This window comes from Corvus kubaryi, unplaced genomic scaffold (assembly GCF_017639235.1).
Source record: "Corvus kubaryi isolate FWS band 111438036 unplaced genomic scaffold, C.kubaryi_AGA036_p1.0 71, whole genome shotgun sequence".
Taxonomy (NCBI): Eukaryota; Metazoa; Chordata; class Aves; order Passeriformes; family Corvidae; genus Corvus; species Corvus kubaryi.
The window spans coordinates 6,128,551-6,149,467 of record NW_024582059.1 but is presented as its reverse complement, the minus strand read 5'-3'; the positions used below and the strand labels follow the sequence as shown (position 1 = coordinate 6,149,467).

Sequence of the window (20,917 nt, the reverse complement as noted above, 5' to 3'; positions counted from 1 at the left end):
ACGGTTTGAAACATCTAGTAGGAGACTGGAAATTCACTTTGGTATCACTGAGCCACCACCTGCGCTCTTTGGAACAGATGTGCCAAGGCACTTCATTTGGGACTGATGCTGAGCCAGTGTGCCAGAGGGACTGCTCCACTCACACACCCACCTGAGTGTGGGGAAAACCAAATCACAGAGCACCTCCTTGTTCTTGGAAAGAGCAGCATAAGGCTGTTGTCCTCCAGGGACCCTAGAGGCTGGACTAAAGCTTGGACCACAGGCACAGGTTTTTTTGGGGAAAGGATGTGTCACTGGTGAGAGACAGGATAACACATTATCTAACAGGAGGGAAGAAGCTTATTAAACAAGCATTTGGCTGAAGAGTTTATGCACACAGATGTGATTCATCTCAAAAGATCAACATTTTCAAGCTAAATCACAGGTTCTGCATTTTGAAGGCAGGAAGAGGCAATTCCCACCAATAGTTTTTGTGCTGGCTGCCAGACATCATGCTGCTATCACAACTGAGACACAGCTGCAAGTCTGATTCCACTCAGAACCAAGCAATGCAAAGGTGCACGTATGATCTCCATGTTTACATTTTAGGTCAGGGTCACTGCACTCATCCACCTCTTCCTTATGGGGAGCTGACAAACATTTCCTGTTTGTGAGGGGACACTGTGCACCAACACAGCTCTGACCTTTCAGCAAGAAGCCTTCCACACAACTCCAGATTTCAAAGGCTGACTTTACCCTACTAGATGTAGAGCATAAGCTCTACTACAGTTTATGAGGAAAATCCTCTCCTTCCTCAAATTTACAGATGCTTTTTTGAGCAGTCCACATTTTAAAATACTCATGTAGCTTAACAGACCTGCTGGGATGAAACTGCAGTGATATTTGTTGAAAACACCAAATCTCAAAAAAAATCCCTTCCACACAAAAAATAAGAATTCTTAGTTAAGAATACAAACAAAGGAAGGGAGTGTTCAGGTAGGAACTTACTGCCTTAAGCACTGGTCTGCAGAGTTCTTTATTTTTAAATAAGTGAAATAATTCTTTACAATTTCTTTTTAAGACGTCCTTCAAAAAAAGGATTAGGTTGCTTCTGCATTTTAGCACTTGTTTCTGAACGACTAGAAGCCAGTTGATCACACTTTCCTTTTGCTCAAATGCAGTTCCTGCAGAAGAGGTGAGAAGCAGAGCAAGCACTGACCCTACATCCATAATGCTAAAACACTGCCAACACACACACTGAACCCCCTCAGGCCAGGCCTGTGAGTACAGCATGGAAGGCAGCAGTAATGGGGGAGTGGGGAAAGGACCCACCATGCCCTAGGGCAAGCTTAAAAAATATAATCATTAAAAAACAAAAAATCAATCAATCTCATTACCCATTTACAACAACAATGCAAGGGTGAGAGGAACTGAAAAAGAAAGAGCTCTCTTCAAACTGGGTAACTTAAAACTTAAGAAAAAACCCACAGCTTTTGCTTCAGCTTCCAAGAAAGCCTGAGGTGAAAGAGGGCCATGTGGAGATCAGCAGGTGGTTTACAGAATGGTGATGCAGTGGCACCGAAAAAACTAAACAAGTTATAAGTGAAAGCAAACCAGAGAGAGTCAGCTAGGAAGCAACATGACCCCCAGCCATCATGGAAGTGAAGACTGTGCAGCAAAAAGTAAAGATGGACCCAGAGAAGTTCTGGAGGTGATTTTGTTGGAGGTAGACTTTGAGATTTTTTTTTTTTTTTTTTTTTCCTTGGAATAGCCTACAGCAGGCTGACACAATGAATGCAGACAATTTAAGCTATACCTTGTAGATTAAAGGCAGAACTTTTCAGAACTATCTAAAGGATTTAGGAGCTTAACTGCACTGCACATTCCAGAGGAATTTGACCTGCAATTAATTAGACTCTTCTGGAATGCCTTTGTTTTTAAACTGTTTTTTTCCTTGAAATCTCTGAGAAAGTGTGCTTCAAAACCACTATGTGACTAACTGGAATTTCACATTATGGAATTACGATGAGCAGGAGAACTAATGTATGCAAGTCTTATTTCTGATTTCTGTTTCTTCACATTTTTTGGAGTTACTGTTAGTTTGTATCTTGGACAAAAGGGCTTATGGCTTTCGTGAATTAAGCCTCTCTTTATGTAGCCAACTACAACACCCTGGAAGCACAATTATGCGGCTAAGATAAGACAAAATGCAGTGGTGATGCACCAATTCATCATGTTTGGGTTCTCCTAATGAAGCCCATTACTCACAGAAGAGAATTTTCTCAGGCAGTTAGTCACCAGCAGACAGCTTTCCCCATTACTCCTTCCTTTTCTGCAGCTGGTGAACATCCTGGTCCTCCCCTCACCATCCCAGAAGTGCAATATTAGGAAAAGTCACCTAAAACACCTAAATTAAAAGTAAACAAACAGTACTTAACTTTCCTTTAACCAAAAGAAATTAACAATAAGACAGTACACCTTTCATGAGCAAGCAAACCTTTTTCATTTAATAAAAAAAGACCACAAAAAGACAAAAACAGCCTGCTGTCCATTTAACACTGCAGAAAGATATTGAGCATCTTTCTTGAGCTTATTAAAACAAGCATACAAATAAACTAGACACTAATAACAGCTTGCATAGAAACATTTTGTTTTGTACTTTGTGCAAATCTTACTAAATAAGGCATGCTCGCGGGCTTAGGTAGCAATGCAGGAGTTATCAAGGAATGCCGAGAAACCGCAAGGAAAATTCCAAGCAGTCTGCAATCCACATCCACTTATACAGTTCATTGGACTTCAAAGCCCAACAGCTGATAGCTGCAGATCTGTCTGCAACATAAGGCAATATGGTATGTGTAGGGCCCAGCACCTGCTTTTAGCTACTCATGGGTTTACTACACATAAGATCACTTGAATTCAGAAAACCTGAGCCAGTAGTTAAAAAGGGGGTTTCGGATGTGGATTGGTAAGAACCCAGCTTCAGGGTGAAGCAAGGGAAGAGGCAAAGAGGACAATGACACCGAGATGCACAGCCCTTCACATAAAGGGGTTTTGTGCAGATTTTGCATGTCTTTTTATACTGTGAACCTTCCCCGTGGGGCAATGTTTTTTGAAGCAAACTTGTCTCCAAACAAGTTATCCAAAAGAATATTTCTGGAACAGAAAAAGATAACATGTTTGTGTCTCTTAGCCAGCCTGCAAGTGTCTATTGCAGAAATTCAACAGGAATTACTGACACTAAAGAAGGGTGGCTCTGTAAAGAGGAAGGGATGAAGAAGGAAGTTGCAGTAAGAGCAGTATCAGAAATCTCAAGTAAGTTATATAGCACAAAGGGAAATTATAAGGCCTAACTGGAATAGTATTTTGCCTCCTTCTTCATCCTCCAAATCAAGTATTTTCAGGAAATATTGAAGTACAACCTTCTTTTGAAAGCAGCTTTGCATTAAAAATCTGTTTAAACTCCAAGAGCTTTTTTAAAACACATTTAAAAAACCCACTAATAATAATCTTCAAAATCCCCCAGTATTTTGTAACATAAAATGGAATGTTCCTGGGCTAGAGCTGCCAGCTCCTTCAGGAACTCTGGGAAAAGGGCAGCTGCAAGTACGGCGTTCCTCACGTGCGCAGGAAGGCTGGGATGAGCCAGGCCTTTCTTTCCTTTCTGTCCCAAGAAAGGCTGCAGTACAGCCGGGTAAGCTTCGGAAAGATTCCTTCCTTTCCCCGCATTGCTGATGTGCTGGACATTACCTAGAGACAGGAGGAGAGGGAGAGGAAAGAAAAAAAGACTCTGTATATTAAGCACACAGAGTTATCTGTACAGTGTGCAAAGCCAGTTTACAAGGATTGTGGTCAGAGCTGTGATTCACAGTACCCAGATTGTGCAGAGAGATACTTCACTAACCCAGCATTTTAAAGTTCTACGTGCTCCGGTTCTATTGCATTTTTTATTACCTATCTTTCCCCAGGTTATATATTATTCAGTTCCAGCTCTGATGAGAGAAATATGTGGGCAGAAGAGGAGTCAAGGGGCAGAGTAATATGGATTTACCTTCTGAAACAGTAGATAATATCTACGCATCTAGAGCCAGCATGCTTGTCTCCATTTCAACAATACTGTGCTCTATCCCTCCCCCAGATCAAACTGTTGTTTTGATTTTACTTCTCTTTCTCTATCCTCTCCCTGTGAATCACCATGTCAATGGGTTTGAGGCCGAGCTGTCATATCACCACGAGTTTGAAGCAAGCTAGAAACTAAGGGAAAAAAACCATTTAAAAATTGGATTTTTCTGTAGCTATAGGCCCCACTAACTACATTTACTTCCCTGTAAAGCAAGTAAACATTAAAAAGAGAGCAAGTGAAAGCCACTGTGTGCTCTGCTATATGATCTCTGCTGCCAGAGTTCAAAGGATCAGAGCTCAAGTATCAGAATGCATGGAATTACAGTGACAGCAACACTTAAATTTTAATCAATTGCTCCTTGTTTCAACCTGAAGCAGAACTGCCCTTTAATTAGATGATAATTAATTTAGTGAAACTAAAAAGGTGACAAAATTTAACACTGATGGAAATAAATACTCTACGAAGAAAAAGTAACCTGTAGAACTCACTGCTACAAGATAGAACTCACTGCTACAAGGTATCACTGAAGCCAACAGTGGAGACAGATGCTGTCTAACTAACAAGTGGATGTTCTCCTGAGATGTGTAAGTAAATCATTAAAAAGAAATAAAAGGACTATTATGCTAACTCACATACTGCAGACAAGCCCAACACTGCACTGCTGCCTTCAGAAGGGGCTTCCCTTAAAGTGCACACAGTTCATATTAAAGTAAGCCTCAGGTGACGCCAGCCTCGCTCTGAAACCTCTCCAAGCAGCAAACAGGGGGAGCTGTAGATGAAGGCCTCACTCAATGCTGCACAGCAATCCCTCTGTTCAACAGCTCTGCACTTTTGTTCCTTGCCTGTACTTCACCCAAGGCACTGTGGAATTACGCTACTCTTCCAAACACTTGAAAAAAAAAATCATCTTAATCATTTAACAGATTTGTACTTTCTTGAGTTTAAAACACCTTTCCAACTCCAGACTTATCAATCATTCATGTTGTTATTCTACAAATTTCTATCTACTAGAGACAGAGTACAGGAATTTCAATTCTGTGGGAAAATCTGACTGTGGGAGGAAAAACAACTTAAATTATAGATTACAATGAAAAGATAAAGTTTTAAGCTTCCCCTGAAGATTTTTTTTCAGATTTTCTAACGTCAAAACATTTCATAATTAAAATTTTAAGTTTTTAAAATAGTTTAGGCAGTATAACCAGAATGCTAGTCTACTGTCAAAGCTTTGCTTTTGTTTTTACTCTTCCTTTAAAAAAGCCTCAAAATTGATACATTTCTAAAAATAATTTTGGTTTAGATTTAACTGCTTGTTTGGAAAAAAAACCCCCGAAACACCAGAAAAGCACAGAAAGCCGATACAGGAACTAGAGATTTGGGTTTTTTCCTTTGATCAGGATTGTTCCCTTCTTTCTAGGGTCAGGATGCAATCTGAGTCATACAATTGAAAATTGAGCAAATGAGTACTCTGAAGATTGTTACCAACACATTGAAAGAGGGGCAGCTTGTACACGAGATCTGCATCATGACAGCTCTACATGTGTAACCAGAGCCCAAGCTGCTGTGGAAGAACCACATGCTACTGCAAGCAAAAAAGAACAAATTTTACCATTTCTGCTCAAACACCTTTAGAGACCAACCCCCAAATGAGAAAGAAAATGCTCTAGAATGTTTTGGTTTTACTTTTGTCTTCCCCACTATCTCTGGCTTCAGGTTTTCATATGTGAATTCTGTAGGAGGCCAGCTATGCTCTCTGCATCCTGCAGAGAACACTGGGGTTATTCACCACTTCTGTTCAGGGGAAAAATCACTCAGAGAGCAACCAGTTTGTGTGACAGCCAGAGGTGGTGTTCAAGCTAATGCGAAGACACCCATGGTGAGTTCCTAATTTGTTGTTTCGTTTGGGTTTTTTTTTTCATTTACTGTTATTGCAGCAGTTCTTACCTTGCACTTCTTAATCAATATAATGAACTACTTGTTGATGGGCTACTGAGTCAACTCTCCCCCAGGATTATAGTTTGATGACTTGCATCACCAGTCCTGTAGGGAACCAAGTCTGCAGTTATCCAGACATTAATTTACCCTCCACTTATTTGTCAAGAGAAGCTTTCTTTGCAGGAGTTGCCACTATACAGAAGACAGGGTGACTAAGCAGCCTTGTTCCAAATTCCTAAATAATGACCAGCATGAGTCAACCTGGAAAATTCTGAAGCCCACAGAAAAAAACTGACGTAAAACAGGAAGTTTAAATAAATGTCATCAGGAATGCATTATGTAAAAGTTCTTATTGCCAGCACCTAAGAAAAAAAGGATTCTGAATGTTGCCTCCTAATCTCATCTCCCACATGGTAGCTACAATACCATCTAATTGTGTCTCATATCTATGGACCAGAATGCAGAGCCTAAAACACTACTGACACTTGCAGTACACAGCCTTTTTACAGCAGGCATCTTCCACAGACTAATTCTTCGAGAAGCAGCCTTAGCAAGATCATAATTTTACAGACCAGATGTACTGCAAACCTTAGAAAGACATGCTGACTATAAACTAGGTAGATTATTCTTCAGAGCCTTGAAAAATGAAAACACAATTAAAATGGTACATAAAAAATCCTGATTTCCACACCTCTGGAAATCCAAGAAAAGGATCAACATCTTCACAGAAGTGTGGGCAGAGTGGGTGATTATTAATGATTCCCAATGATGAGTAAGCACACACCTGTAAATGCAGCCTCTCTTGAACCCTCTTGCGGAGTCAGCTCTTAATGACTCACCAAATTCGACACATTCCCATCATGTGGGAAGTTGGCTTTTAAGGGAAGCCTGCATCCAACACTGCCCACCCAGCAGCAAGCTGAGAGCAAGCACGTCCTCACAGCAGGGCTTCAACTCTACCCATTGCCTGGCTGTGTCTGAAAGGTTCTTAGTTAGCAGCTAAGACTTCATTTTGTTTATTTTTACTAGCTTGCCCCACAGTAGTATAAATAAATACAGGTAACTGTAAAGACAGGTGCAGTGTGCACTGTGCTTGAGAAGCAGCAGATGTTACAGAGCCCCCTGCAAAGCTGGCTTGGTGGGATGTCTAATTCCCCACTGCTCTTAGACACACAACTTTTGGTTTCTTCTGTTTGCTTTGCTTTGTCTGTCATACAAGAAAGACACTAGCCAGAAAACTTTCAGCGTCTTACCTCCTTCAGTGGTAGCCCAAACCATGATACCAAGCCTTATTCAATTGTTGCAGAAACCAATTCATCCTGGACTTCTGTCCTCTCTAACATTTATCAAAAAAGAACCAATGACTAGCTGAAGGTCAAGCTAAAAATAAAATGAAATCCTGCACATATGCCACCTCACCTCAAGCTTTGAAAGCGAGTTTGTTTACTGACAGCAAGCCAAGAACTGATTTTGTTACTTCTTTAAATAGATATTTTATGTAACAAGTAAAAGCTTCTAAAAAGCAAAGAATATCCAAATAGACCCATACACTGTGGTCTACTGGGCATCATCAGTTTAAAGTCAAAAGGATACATCTGATAATATTCACAATGCACTACACCTTCTTTTAATCATCTGAAGAAAAGGAGAGTGGTAGTTGGTAAGTCATTCCATCCAGCCCTCCTCTGAGTGTGGTTAACACTTACCTTTGGTGAGCAATTCTTCTGCAGCATCAGACATGTCCACACGAAAAAGCAGGTACTGTTGGGCCTCCAAGAGAAGACCTGGAAAGTCTTTTTCAACAGAAGCAAAATGTTCAATCTTATTTTTCACAGATGCCAGCACCTGCCAAAACAACAGTAACAATTACTTCTTCCTCCTTTGCTCCCAGTACAGCCACAGACTGAATATTCAGGCTTTCTCTACCTGCATTAAAAAACAGAGTTCTGACAAAAGCTATGGTCATACAGAGTTTCCAGTTCTTTGCACAAATGTAATTAAAACATGGAAATGAAATAAGAAGCTCTTAGACAGGTAGGGAAGCTACATGAGAAACTGAAAGGAGCTAATGTAAGGTTTAAGGAGACACTAAAGACACTGCTCCAGTAGGCATGGCTAACACCTGTGGTAAATACCTGATAGAGTGAGCGCACACTGGGCTGAAACACCATGTTGGTGTTGAGCAGAAAGGAGCGAAGAAGCGGCTGTGGATAACTTGCCAGCTGAGTAATAATCCCAATAAGCAGCAAATTTACATGCAAGGAATTCTCCAGCATGTTCTCCAGCTTCGACAACACCACGCTGATGAATGGTCCTGCAAGAAAATAAGAAGGAACCAATGTTTTTGTTTTCACAGAAGAAAAACCCTAAGATCCAGGAAAAAGGCATTTAAAGGGAATTTTGACCACCACAACCAACCAAATTATCCCTCCCACACACTAATTAAAGACAACAGGGAGAAAACTCAAACAGTAGCTGAACAGAAAAGCAGACTTAACAGAGGTGTTAAAAGCTTTTGTGGTTAGCAGCACATTTGCTAGCTAGCCAATCAGTTTACATTAACCACATATGTAACACATGTGACTATTCCACTTTGCATGTGCCAATAAGGATTTAGCCTAGGACATTACCATCTACCACTCTATTCCCCTTGAATAAATTGGAATGGTACTACTAGTTCTAATGCAAATAGAATCTGCTCTTTTTCCTCTTCCTGTGCCTTATTTTTATGTAAGGACTGGGCAAAGTAAATTATCGCTAGCTTTCTTGTCTTACCAAAAAACTGGTGGTACAAAGAAAATAGGAAAATGCTATTCTAACCATAAAATCCAAGCTGTGATAGTTCCCATCACAAGAAAAGGCATTTTCAGTACAGCAACAGTCACACAAAGCAGGGAAGACATTAAAATAGATTTATAAGCATAATTGCTGGTAGACATAGGCATTATCACATAAATGTCACCAATAAATAATAGCTTTAGTTTGTGTATTCATGCTGAAGGACAGCCACTGAAATATACAAGCATTTACCATGAAGTACATAAACCCTTAGGACTCCAGCTTAAGAAACCTTTGCAAGGCTGAGAACAACTTCACCCAAATACTAGGCTGTTAGACCACACAGCTGGGGAGATGCTTGAGGCAGCCAGTACGAGTGACCTATCACAAGTAAAGTCTTAGAAATGTGCCTTGTCCCACCCATAATCCCACCACACTATTCCAGTTCCATAAGAGCTAAGAAAACCATGCAGAAGAATCCCTGGATGATTAGCACTGCTAACTTTGAATATCCCACTCTCGAACCTGGCAAAAGATGCATGCCATAGGCAATTCTAGGGTCAAGTAGGTGGCCATAATCCAACCCCGTTCCAGCTCCCCTCAGCTTGCACATGGCTACCATCTGAGCAGGGCACAGTGCAGCCCAGTGCCTGCAGGAAACTGCAGCAGAGGCTAAGGCAGTTCTGGGCCAGTGCAAAAGGAAGGATCAAATGAGGAGTACGCCTGTTGCCATTCCACTTAACAGAGCTCCACTAAAGGCTGAAATCTGTCATGCTTTACAGCAACTGTGAGTACAAAGCAAGCACTCCTTCCAGACTCATCTCTCAGGGCTAATGCTGGCACAGCTCCACTTGCAAGAGGAAAGGTGGGAGGGCCAGTGTTGACAAGGCTTTATGTGGCTGCTGCCTTTCAACCACCACAACAGCCATCACAGCCCAGGTACCCAGTGGAGCAGCCCCAAACCCTTTTGTTGAGATACAGTTTCTTCTGTCCCAGCGTAAGCTATCCTGTTCATGGTGACATTTTCACACAGCTCCTGAGAGGAGCCCTACTGTATCAAAAGGGATGGCAGAAGGAGCTGAGATGTGTCACTGTTTCTCTTCTCTAGGTAACACTTCAAAGCTGAATAGGTAAAGCTGAAGCTAGGTACTTGCAACAACTGCTGCTTGGCACTGCAAGAGAGGTTACCAAATACATAAAAAAAATTCTCAGTAATAGCATGACTTCTACCTCCCAAGAATTTATTGAAAGCAGAGTTTAGAAGCCTTGTAAGAAACAGATTAACTAGATGAGAAGTCAAAAAATTACTCCTTTCAGGGCCATGAAGTCAAGCATTGATACATGGAGAGGAAGGGAGTAAAATAAACACCTGTTCCTGAACACCACAGGTAAAAATAGGGAGGAGAGTGTTTAATGCTTTTACAGTGGATATAAGACACTGAGAGAACATTTTCTTCACAGATACATAGGCCTGAAGAGAGCATCTTTGCATTGCTGACACTTACTGGCTGTAGGAAACTTCTGTCAGGTTATTTGATTCTGCAGAGAGAGGCCCCATCCCAAAACAGTAAAAGCAACCTAAAACCTTTATCAAACACATCTACAAACATAATACAGCACCCCAAATTAGATAAAGAATCATAGAATGGTGTGGGTTGAAAGAGACCTCAAAGACCACCTAGTTCCAAGCTCCCTGCCCTGGGCAGGAACACCTTCCAGTAGACCAGGTTCCTGTCTTTGAAAGGGCCTGCAATTTCAACATTTCCAAGGTGTTGTTATGAGTACTTCCTTACATGCAATCACTAAGATCTCCATTAAAGCAAGGTAAGGAGTCTAGATGGGTACTGTAGATGGGTAGCAAACATCAAGGTTTATTGTGTTTAGCTCTTTGTCTTAATTTTCCTCAGTTTTGGGGTTTTTGTGGGTTTGGGCGAGGGATGGGTTTTTGAAAAAGAACAAATGGAGAGAGGGACCAGATGAAGAATGAGAGCCAGAGAGAACATTTTTGAGCTACATTTGACAGCAAATAATGGGAAACAGAAATGGGGATGCAATTAGCTTCTGGTACAAGGTAATTGCCACCACAGCAAAAATAGAAAATTAGTTGAAAAACAGAGTGAATTTTTCAATTAAGGAACAGTGCCAAGTATTTCGGCCACAGCTGACCTAGGGCTGCTTTTCAATGAACACACATGTTTTCCCCCTCCAAATGAACAAGAAGCCATCTTACAGAGGTTTTGTGTTGGGTGAGGAAACCTAGTACATGACTATTTTTTATTATTTGCATTACTCCGGTATCTAGGAGACCTAATTAAAGACCAGGAGCCTGCAGTGCAAGGAGCTGTACAAATACAGATCAAAAGCCCACTATGACCTCCAGTAGTAATGTCATTCCTGAATAGTCTGGACAGTCAGCAGAGACCAATCTTAAATTGCTGCCTGGCACTAGACAGAAAAGCATGCCAACAACGAGGGCAGACCTGACACTGGAGAACAGGATGCCAGGGCAGAGCATGGAGACAGGCACGTACAGACATGGCACCAGTGCTGACGCCTCGTGCTACGATGTGGAATAGCAAAGAGAGGAAAAATGGCACTGTGATGCTGCATTCATCCCATCAAAGTCACCAGAAAAACAAATTATTTACCTGGGCTCTGTATATCAAAACAGCTACTCTGAACACCTTTCAACTGCAAAAGCTTCCTCTGGAGTGACAGAACTCTCACATACAAACAACTTAACCCCTGCTCAATGTTTTAAACAATTACCAAGAAAAAGCAGCCAGAAATAAACCCCTGAAACACTGATGACTCTGCTGTATTTTCACACTGGATCTCTCACTCTGCTTGGAGTGGTTTCAGCTATTTGGGCTATACCCTGTTTAGTGCCAGGACTCTTCCTTGGTCTATGCTTGTGTTGTGTGCCACACAGTGTGATCTCATTTGGCCACCTTTAATCCCCATGCCTTCCTATATTTGTTATGTATGTAATTAACAGGATATTCCACCTGTAAATGGAGCACTCTGGCTCCTTGGAGAGTGCTTTGGAGAGACATCCTCCTTTGGTCCAAAGGGAGATGATATACTCTCTGCAGAAGGGGTATCTGCTGAGAAATTCTCAAAGTCCTCCTCTTCTTCTGCTGGAGAGACAGGGTCAGGAGTATCCAACTTCTGCTCCTCCAAGCTTGTACTGTTTGGATCCAGTTCCTTAATAATTCTGTCATACTGTGCAATGAAATCCTCACCATCTGTGCTCAGCAGTTTTACACTGAAGTTACAATCTGCCTCCTGAGAAGAAGTCTTCAACTCTAAGTCTGGCTGTGGATCAATCTCAGTCATTTTCTGGTTTATTTGTTCTCTCATTACACCTTTAGTTGAGCTTGAATTTCTCTTACTGTGCTCATCCAAGTCCATTTCCAGCTGGGTCTTTGCAAGAGACCCATTGACTACTGTCTGGCTCTGGACCTTGTGTTCTCTGGCTACATTTAAAGCTTTCTCCTTGGAGCTGTCATCATCTTGAGTATCCTTCTGGGCACATAACCTGTAAACCATAACATCATCCTGAAAGTCTGACTCCTCTATGTAAGAGCCTTTGATGAGCATAATGGCATTTTTTTTCATTTCTTGAATGTGTTTTGGTGGCTCTGCAGGTGGCTGCATTTCTATGCTTCCCAGATCATCATACATCTGTGGTGAGCTCACATTAGACCCAGGAGAAATCCCTGTGTCATAGCTATCATCCCATTCTAGATCCAGCTGCATCTTCTCACTGAATGGAGTTGCTTGAGCAGAGCTACATGTGCTAGGTGTCCGTTGCTGGAGCCGAAACATGGGGTGTTCCACATCTGTACTGTTCTCCTCTGCAAGCGTCTGGATAAAGGTGTCTGGATCAGGATTTACTCCATCATACAAGGCAGACCAAACCTTACAATCTTTCAAGCACTGGATGATGGCTTCTTGAGCTTCCCCCAGGTACTGCAAGTAGCTGATGTCCACAGACCTTCCATATTCCACAATGCAAGCAGATTCAGAAGAGCGCCTACCAGGATCTGGAAGTAAAGAAGATGACTCATATCATGAGCATTGTATCAAATTTTCTCCAGCAAGTAATCCACTAAAACAGTGCAGGTAGAGTCTTTAACCCTAACCATCCAATAAGGCAAGAAGACCAAAGCATAATGATTGAGATTTGCTCATAAACACACAATTTCTTCCTATTGCAAAGACAGAGCTGTAACTCAAGATTTCTTAGAGAGCAGCCTGCATTCAAACCTCAATGAAGCAGCAGAAAACCACTCTGAAGCAGCCAGAGCTGCGGCCATGCACCTGTACACTATTTTCATGAACGTATATTCAAGCTGGATAGCTGTTAAAATAAGGTTTCGACAGACCTGGATATATGGAAGGAATTAAACGTTCTAGTCCAGGTTTGCCCAGTTTGTTGTTGCCCACCACGTTTCCTTCCCCTCCTACTCTTTCCCCATTCCTTCGACAGGGTGCTACCAGATCAAACTCAGTTAATGATTTGGTCTTCCCCTGAGCACCAATTACCTTTAGTTTGTGCTGGTTTTGTCCAGAGAATATAATCTTTTCCTTGGCTTTCAAGTGTCAGAGTGATTCCAGTGGAGCAGCAGAGAGGTGTCAGGGCCAGCAGTTTTGCAGCAGATACAGAGTAACAGTCTCTCTCTTTCACAGCGCGTCGCTGGCTCAGCATCATGTGGTTGCATGGGATCAGATACCTGAAACAGCAGTGCCCACAGCATTACTGATCGTCCTTTCATGTTAGAGAAAGCAACAACATACAAAATTCCCTTCCCACCTTCCTGCTTTCTCAAATGAAAGAAACAGCAATAATAATATTTACAGTGATCCATTTTCTAAACCTCTCAAGAGCATGAAACCATGACTTTTTATATTGTGATGCTTGGTTTGATGAGGAGCTGTCAAGACAAGTAGAGATAGGAAACCAGTTGCATCAGAACAGGGAATCCTTTGCAGGTCAGAGCAGAGCTTTTTTAAGAAGGTATGGAGGGAGTGTGGCATGGGCAGATGCCAAAGGCCAGCAGAACGGTTTGGTCCAACTATGAATGCATTCCTCCTCAGAATCCTCAGTTTATTTGTTTTCCTGGGAAATCCAGAGAGAGGCAGTCTGTCATGCAAGCAGCCAGAAAAAAAAGGAGGGAAGGTCATCCAAGTGTTTTCCTGCAGTAGATCAAGACTAAGCTCTTAGGCAGAGGAGAGAAGAAGCTAGAGGAGGCTAAGGAACAGAGAAAGCACAGTCTCGTGTTGAACTTCTTCAGAGCACTTTTGTTCTACTTTTTAAAAGCACTTTTGTAAGAGCCCCAGTGTTAACTGGACAAATGATTTGCCATTTAAAATGCAAATAAATTCTAAAGGATTCCCTAAATAAACAAAAAGAGCATCCACAGCACTCTAATGCTAGAGCAGTGATGTACTAGTGTTCACAGAGATCCTAGCCGTATTCCCAGGCACAACTGCCAGGTCTATAGGGAATTTCACCTTAGTGCCTGTGTGTAGAGGGACAGACAGTATCTGGAACATTCATGTGATCTTCAATGCTAAACGCCCAAGTCAGTTACGCCAATATTTCCAAATAAATAACCAGTTCTCATCTAATAAACACACCCAAATTATAAGTATTTCTGAAGCAATGTACAGAATCACAAGTTAAAAATAATCACTGCATTTAGTATATCACTTAACAATCTACCTAAAACAGTTCAGGAACCTGAAGTATTCTCTTTGAGAGAGGAATCAAAGAGGTGGAAAACAACAAGAAGGGTGGAAGCTGCAAATAGTATATAGGTCTGTATCACAGTGCATAATACACTAGAGAAAACATGCTGGAGAGAAAAATTTTGCATTTAGAAGCAGGGAATAAGGAGTTTGGAGGTGATAAATATATTCTTAGCTTCTCTCACTTTTATAGAAATAAATCACAAGAAAAATCTCTTGCTCTGGAGATCTCAGGATGTAAATCAAACTTTGTCAGGTCTGGTAGACTTTTGTGAGGACCGTAAATACTTTTATCTCTGTAGTTACTTGGATTTCTGCTCTCTTGGAGAACTCCCACCCAGCTCTGCATCCACAGAGAGAGACCATACGTCCCAGAATTAGGATGAAGAATGGGAAAAGGAGTTTGGGCTTTACCTTAAAACTAGCTGTAACATCACATCTTCACAATGCAAGCCAATAAGTGTTCTGAACAATGCCAAGGAGACCACACAGAGCTGGAAAATGATAAACATTGTCAGATTTTGATCTAGAAATTCTATCTTTCCAATCTTCCCTGCATCCTACATTACAAAATGGCTCTGCCAGAACATTATGATTTATAAGACACTCTTAGAATGATATTTCATTTCGTCAGCACCCCATGAGATCCTTTTTTCAAGTTGTCTAGAGCTATACACGTAATATGTTATATTTTAACAAAACACAATCCAGAATTTTCCTTCAAATAAGCTATTTAAAAAAAGCAGTATTAAATATTATTCAAATTTATTAATTTGATTTAGCATGAACTGAACTTTTTAACTTCCAATATAATGTTTTAGTTTTTACCTCTGACACAGAATTTGAACCAACTAAAGGTCTTTTCTGAAAGAAAAGCCATAAATCACCTCAGGTTTCTGTTGCTTTAGGGTTAAGGAATGACTAGTGTTCTGCACTTTAAGAAGCTGAATGGTTGAAGAGCTTCACAACAACTTTGGAAGAAGTCAGATTCTTGCATGAAAGGTGTGTTTCAACTGGGGAAGGGACATAGGAGAAAAACAGGAAATCTCTTTTCCTCAGTGAAATTTACAGGGAGTCAAGCATAACTTTTCTTCATGCCATGGAAGTTCAAAAACACCTGCTGCTGCCTCAAATTATCCTGTATTTAAGAAATTTCAGTTTACAAGAAAACAGTAATCATTAGTCTTTGCAACCATTTGCAAATCCACAATCTTCTGAACAAATAAATCTAAGTCTATTTTTATATTGTGAAAAAAAGATAAGATTTAAAATACACTCAAGAAACAAAAAGGATAGTATTTCTACAAGTCCTTTTGGGCACCTGTCTGTAAATAAGTTTAACTCTGTGAATTATTAATCAGTATTTTCATCAATAGTAATGTACACAGATTTTGTGCTATGTTTGCACTTGGCTGAGCTATACTGCAGAAAACTCCTTTAGCACCACAGAACCATTTTGGCTGAGATCCTGAGTTGCTCAGGGCTGCAGAATTCTTTACAATTCCCATCTCGTTTGCCTACGGAACAGTAATTAATGATTAGCAGAGACAACAGCATTTGCATTTTTGTTGACAGAACTTTCAGTTTTCAGAGTTAATCCATCTTAGAGATGCACTAACAGCAGCATGTATCGATATTTGCATGCACTTACATTTCAAAACAATTTTCAGATGAAGCTACTGTCCCTATACACAAACTTAATGCATATGCTGGTGTTCTGGCTTCTCTAAAACATTACTGCACATTCTAAGCATTCACTTGCACTAAAACAGTATTGTTAATTTCATCCATGAAGCTGTGCATCACCGAAGAGTCAGCCAAGGCTGCCAGCCAAGGCTCAGAAGGGTAGTCCAGTGCAACAAGTAGTCATTTTCTCATCCAGAAGATCCAACTGTCCCTGGCAGGCAGCTCTCCAGCCACTGTGGTGGACTGTGCCTAGGCTGAGAAGGGGCTCAGCACAAATCTGGGATAAACCCTACTGCATGAGGGAGTGAAGGCAAAGAGAAGGAAGCAGCAGCCTCATCATTCGAGCAAGGAAGTGTGTTCTTTTAATCAAATAAAGCAGGCAACATCATAGGTAAGCAAGCATGCTACAGTAATACAGACTATAGATTCCTGAGAAATAAATCAGTGAAATCAGGATTAACAACTGGGATCCATTTGGAGACATCCTTAGAGGGGCTCCCATTGTTTCCCCAGATGGACTATTGGAAAATGCTTGTTGCTTGGCAAAACTCCAAAGATCAAAAACACTCCTCACCGCAAGTATATTTATAAGTCCTAGGGAGAGTTATCTATGATACTATTAATCCAGCACTGTTCAGAATAAAAGTGCTTCCAAATTTACCTGTTATCTTCTAACAGGATTCAGACTTCCAGAGGCTCTCATTACCTCTATCAATTTCCTAAATGTGTGAAACCACCTCACAGGTTTATCAGCTTTGTATAGTGGTTGCTAAATGTCATAACACACACACAAAAAATTATAAGGATGGAGAAGTCACACCATTGGGTGAAGGGGATAAAATTCCTAGTTAAACAAGTACCCAACTGTAATATATGAAACCTCCCATTTAACTATTGAACCTACATCTGTGCTGAGTACCTGAACTTCCTTTCTGCTTGTCTTACCCGGAATGGTGTGTTGATCCTGCTGGTAAGTGTATCCAGGATATGCACATTCTCATGTCGGTGCAGCAAAATAAAGCGGAGGAAAATCTTGAGAAGGGCTGGTTCCGAAACGCTGCGCAAGAAGAGATCCAGGTATGCAGTAGTAGTCATCACTTCCTCCACAGTCACCTGTAAGCAAAAGTAATGGAAATGCAAACATACTGCACACACAAAATATCCATCCATCCATCCATCCATCCATCCATCCATCCATCCATCCATCCTCTGTGACTGTATATCTGGCAAAGCTCTCCATCCATAATGCTGCCACAAAAACATTGAGTCTTCACTGCTGAATTTGCCTCTCTAGCATTTTGAACCCATTTCTTACCGGTCTTGCAACCCCAGGAAAAAACATCCTCCCTCTAAGCGACGCCCCAGATCTCACAGTGAAAATCAAAGACCAAATCATGCTAGAAGATCCCCACCACCTTTCTGCCCGTGTCCTCCTTTGCATCATGCTTCTTTTGTCCCTTATAAGCATTTTCAGATGTTGTGAATGTCTGCATCTACCACTTAATTAAAAATAAATGTCAGAGCAGAATCAAAGCACATTACAAAGTTGTGGTCATGAAGCTTTAAAGAGAAAATTCCCATAGATGTCCAGAATTCTGTCATAATTTTCCTTCTTTTTAATTTGCCACAGCAGAATTTCTCATTTTACTCAATTTTTAAGAGGTGTATATGTACAAATATATTCACACATAAAGCCCAACCCAGAATCTTCACTACTGACTATTAGTAGATCAAAATAGAATTCATGATCCATGTGACATTTGCATACCATAACCCACGCTGCTCTGCTTATTGCAATCCCTTGGAGATTATCTATTCACAGAACACACTGGCAAAGCACAGAAAATTCCAAAGCCCACCTCTGCACCATGCACTGCTCTTGCAAAGTCAGCATTTTTCAAATAGTTACCCAGGAATCTAATAAGCTTAGGTGCACGAAGATAAACCCTTAAATACAAGAATCTGTCTATATGAAAGGAAGTATTAAACATCTTTTGTTTACCAAACTTAGCTGGATAAATGAAAAGACTGATTTTATTAAAAAAAAAAAAAAAAAAAAAAAATCAATGCTGTCACTTAAGACCTAAGAGGATTTAGAAAATACTCAGAAGGGCAACATTTACGTAACATGCTGTAAATATTAAAATCCCTGTTCCATTATGCCGCATGTTAGCCATGTACACAGCAATGTCATGATGCAAACATTCTCTTTAAAGCATTTAAGACCACAAGCTGCTTCTGGGTGGTTACACAGAACATAGGAATGGGGTATGCAGCCTGCAGACCTTATGGAGAGAGAAGGTCTAAAGCTAAGGTCATTGAATCACTCTCAGTCTGAGGCTTTATTCTAATACTCAGCTACACCATCATTAATACAGTGGGATACTAGCTCATTTTAGCATTAGAAACAAAGCACCAGTGAAGTAGCAACAGTCAAATTTTTCATCAGGGAACAGAAGCAGCCCAGCTCCAATCAGAAAATTTTCTTTTCTTGCAATAGGTTTGGGGACTTGTGGTGTAAAAAGGAATAGCTTTCTGGTGAAAGTTAGTGTCTATTGTCCTAAGAGCTGGCTTTTCTTTTTTTGCCTTTTTTTGCCTTTTTTTTTTTTATTTTCCCTTTTTTTTATAGCAGTGAGTGGTAAAAAGCAAAGCCCAAGAAATCCATCATGTGACATCATTATGACATCATACAGTTCATGGACAAGTTTAAACTCTCTGCCAAGGAAAGGCCAGACAGAAGTAATACATCGTTATGTCTTCACGTCACTTCTTCATCCTTTATGGGGTAAAGTAAGCACATTCTTGGCTGCAAGTTTCACCCAAGTTTGCTGACAGAATGTACTTGTATCAAATACTGCAGCTGTACATGAAAGCAAGAAAAGCCAGCAGATCCACAAGGGCAGTGACCCTTTTCTAAAACCCACACTCTTTGGGCAACTCATCCTACATGTCTATCAGTGAGAGAAACCCACACGCTTTTCAAAGTGCGTATCATGAATGAAATGAAGAGCAGGAGCAGAAGAAAGCCAGCTGGAGAGCAGTTTAGAAAAGAAATGTTACGTTTTGAGAGCATGTTCAGTGCTCCTAACAGCTTGGGCACTAGACAAAAACAAAATCATGTTTAATAGCCAACATTTCACTGATACCACTAAGCAGAGCTAGAAGAACCAACCAATGATTAATGAAGCCCTAACAGGTCACAAATGAGTTACTTAAAATCTTGTTAAATCTTAGTTTTTTTTGAAATGAGGGGTTTTGTGAAGGGTATCACATTATGCTTAATCTTTATTCCTTCTTGGGAAAAAAGTTGGTGCATCTGAGTAACCGTTTTCCAAGAAAGAGACAAGATGATTAAGTTTTGTCAAGATTTAAATGGATTTGTCAGAATCTTTTTCAATTTTCAGTGAAAATGCATTGCCTTATCCACAACACTCCTTCAAATTTCCTCAATAAATGAAGCTAGGATCTATTTTGCAGGGTCACTGTGCAACACTCAAAGCAGGCAAGTTAAAGTTGCACAAGCAACTTCAATGCTATAGTGTTCTAGAAGTTCTAGTGCTCTCTCAGCGTGCCTTTGTGTGCAACTTGTCCCTATAAACCAGCAAGGAGACCAACCTTCTGCTTCCTTGCCAGGGCAAATCAAACAAAAATATTGCTTTGGGGCACTTAAATGCCAGGTATGCAGCTTAGGAAAAAGATCGATTAACCTGGCAAGCAGATGTCTGTGCTTTTACAATTATATCTTATTTTGCCACCTTGCATTCTGGGTTTACTTCTCCCTTTTAGCATATCTGATGGTGAGCGTAACTTCTGAAGATTCAAGGCACCTAGAGAAGTATTCAAGAAAGCCAATTTGAACTCCACGAGGCTCATCTTCTTTTTACTCTGTGGGATACATTAGTCTGCTCTGATTGAACCTCTGGAGAACTGACTCTTTTTGCAATTAACTAGAGAAGGACGCTGGAGAAATCAGTAAGATGAGGTTAAACCCAACCCTGGCAAAAATCCTTTTAACTCTGCATACCTTCTCTACAGACTGCATCATACATAAAACATGGAGTGTTGAAAGTGAGACTGGTTCAATTTGTGCAGTTATTATTGAAGATCTCTGTTTTCTATGATACCAAAGCCATGCTATTAAGCTTCATTCAGACTACCTGCTGGCTGTCTCCTCTTAAACAAATGTCTCGTGAGACAGATTTGGGGGAAGAGGGAAATCATTTCTAATAAATTCAAATCAGTACTCAGATAAACAACAAAAGAACAAATGCTCCCAGAGAACTAAACAGGTACTACACATGTCAAGTATGTCCACTACAGTCAAATCCTGAGGCAGTTTTACAAAATCTGTTATTGTAAACATTGATTACAGTATCATTTGTCCAAGTAAGATTTCAGCTACTAGCCCTCAGAATTGAACATCTTTGAAAAGATGATAAAATAGTAAGCCAAAACTTAAACAAATCTGATATTTAATTTAAAAATTCTTCACCTTTGATAATTCAGATGTCAAGAAAAATACCAAAACAAAGGGAGACTAATAAAATCAAGACATGGTAGTTTTCTAGAAAAGCCCTTTGTTAAGTAATTAAATTTCAAGCTATGTTATGATAATACCTTTTTGATAAAGATATTTCAGCAATACTAAAATCCACCACTTCCCCA

At 40.5% G+C, this 20,917-nt stretch overlaps 1 protein-coding gene across 10 annotated transcripts in view; it reads right to left on the bottom strand.

Moving 5' to 3' along the window:
• Nucleotides 1–2,458: 2,458 nt before the first annotated feature.
• FHIP1A (FHF complex subunit HOOK interacting protein 1A) overlaps nt 2,459–20,917 on the bottom strand; it is an 81,204-nt gene continuing 62,745 nt past the window's right edge. For 9 of the 10 annotated variants that reach the window (XM_042050017.1, XM_042050022.1, XM_042050016.1 and 6 more), the window contains 7 exons: nt 17,198–17,365; nt 14,981–15,060; nt 13,361–13,548; nt 11,818–12,858; nt 8,167–8,345; nt 7,738–7,876; nt 2,459–3,726 (listed from right to left, as the gene is read on the bottom strand). In XM_042050017.1, the coding sequence (XP_041905951.1) occupies nt 3,476–3,726; nt 7,738–7,876; nt 8,167–8,345; nt 11,818–12,858; nt 13,361–13,548; nt 14,981–15,060; nt 17,198–17,365 (2,046 nt within the window). In that variant the 3' untranslated portion in view covers nt 2,459–3,475. Of the gene's footprint in view, nt 3,727–5,428; nt 6,137–7,737; nt 7,877–8,166; nt 8,346–11,817; nt 12,859–13,360; nt 13,549–14,980; nt 15,061–17,197; nt 17,366–20,917 lie in introns of those variants that run through there. The other variant, XM_042050026.1, reaches the window with a different exon arrangement.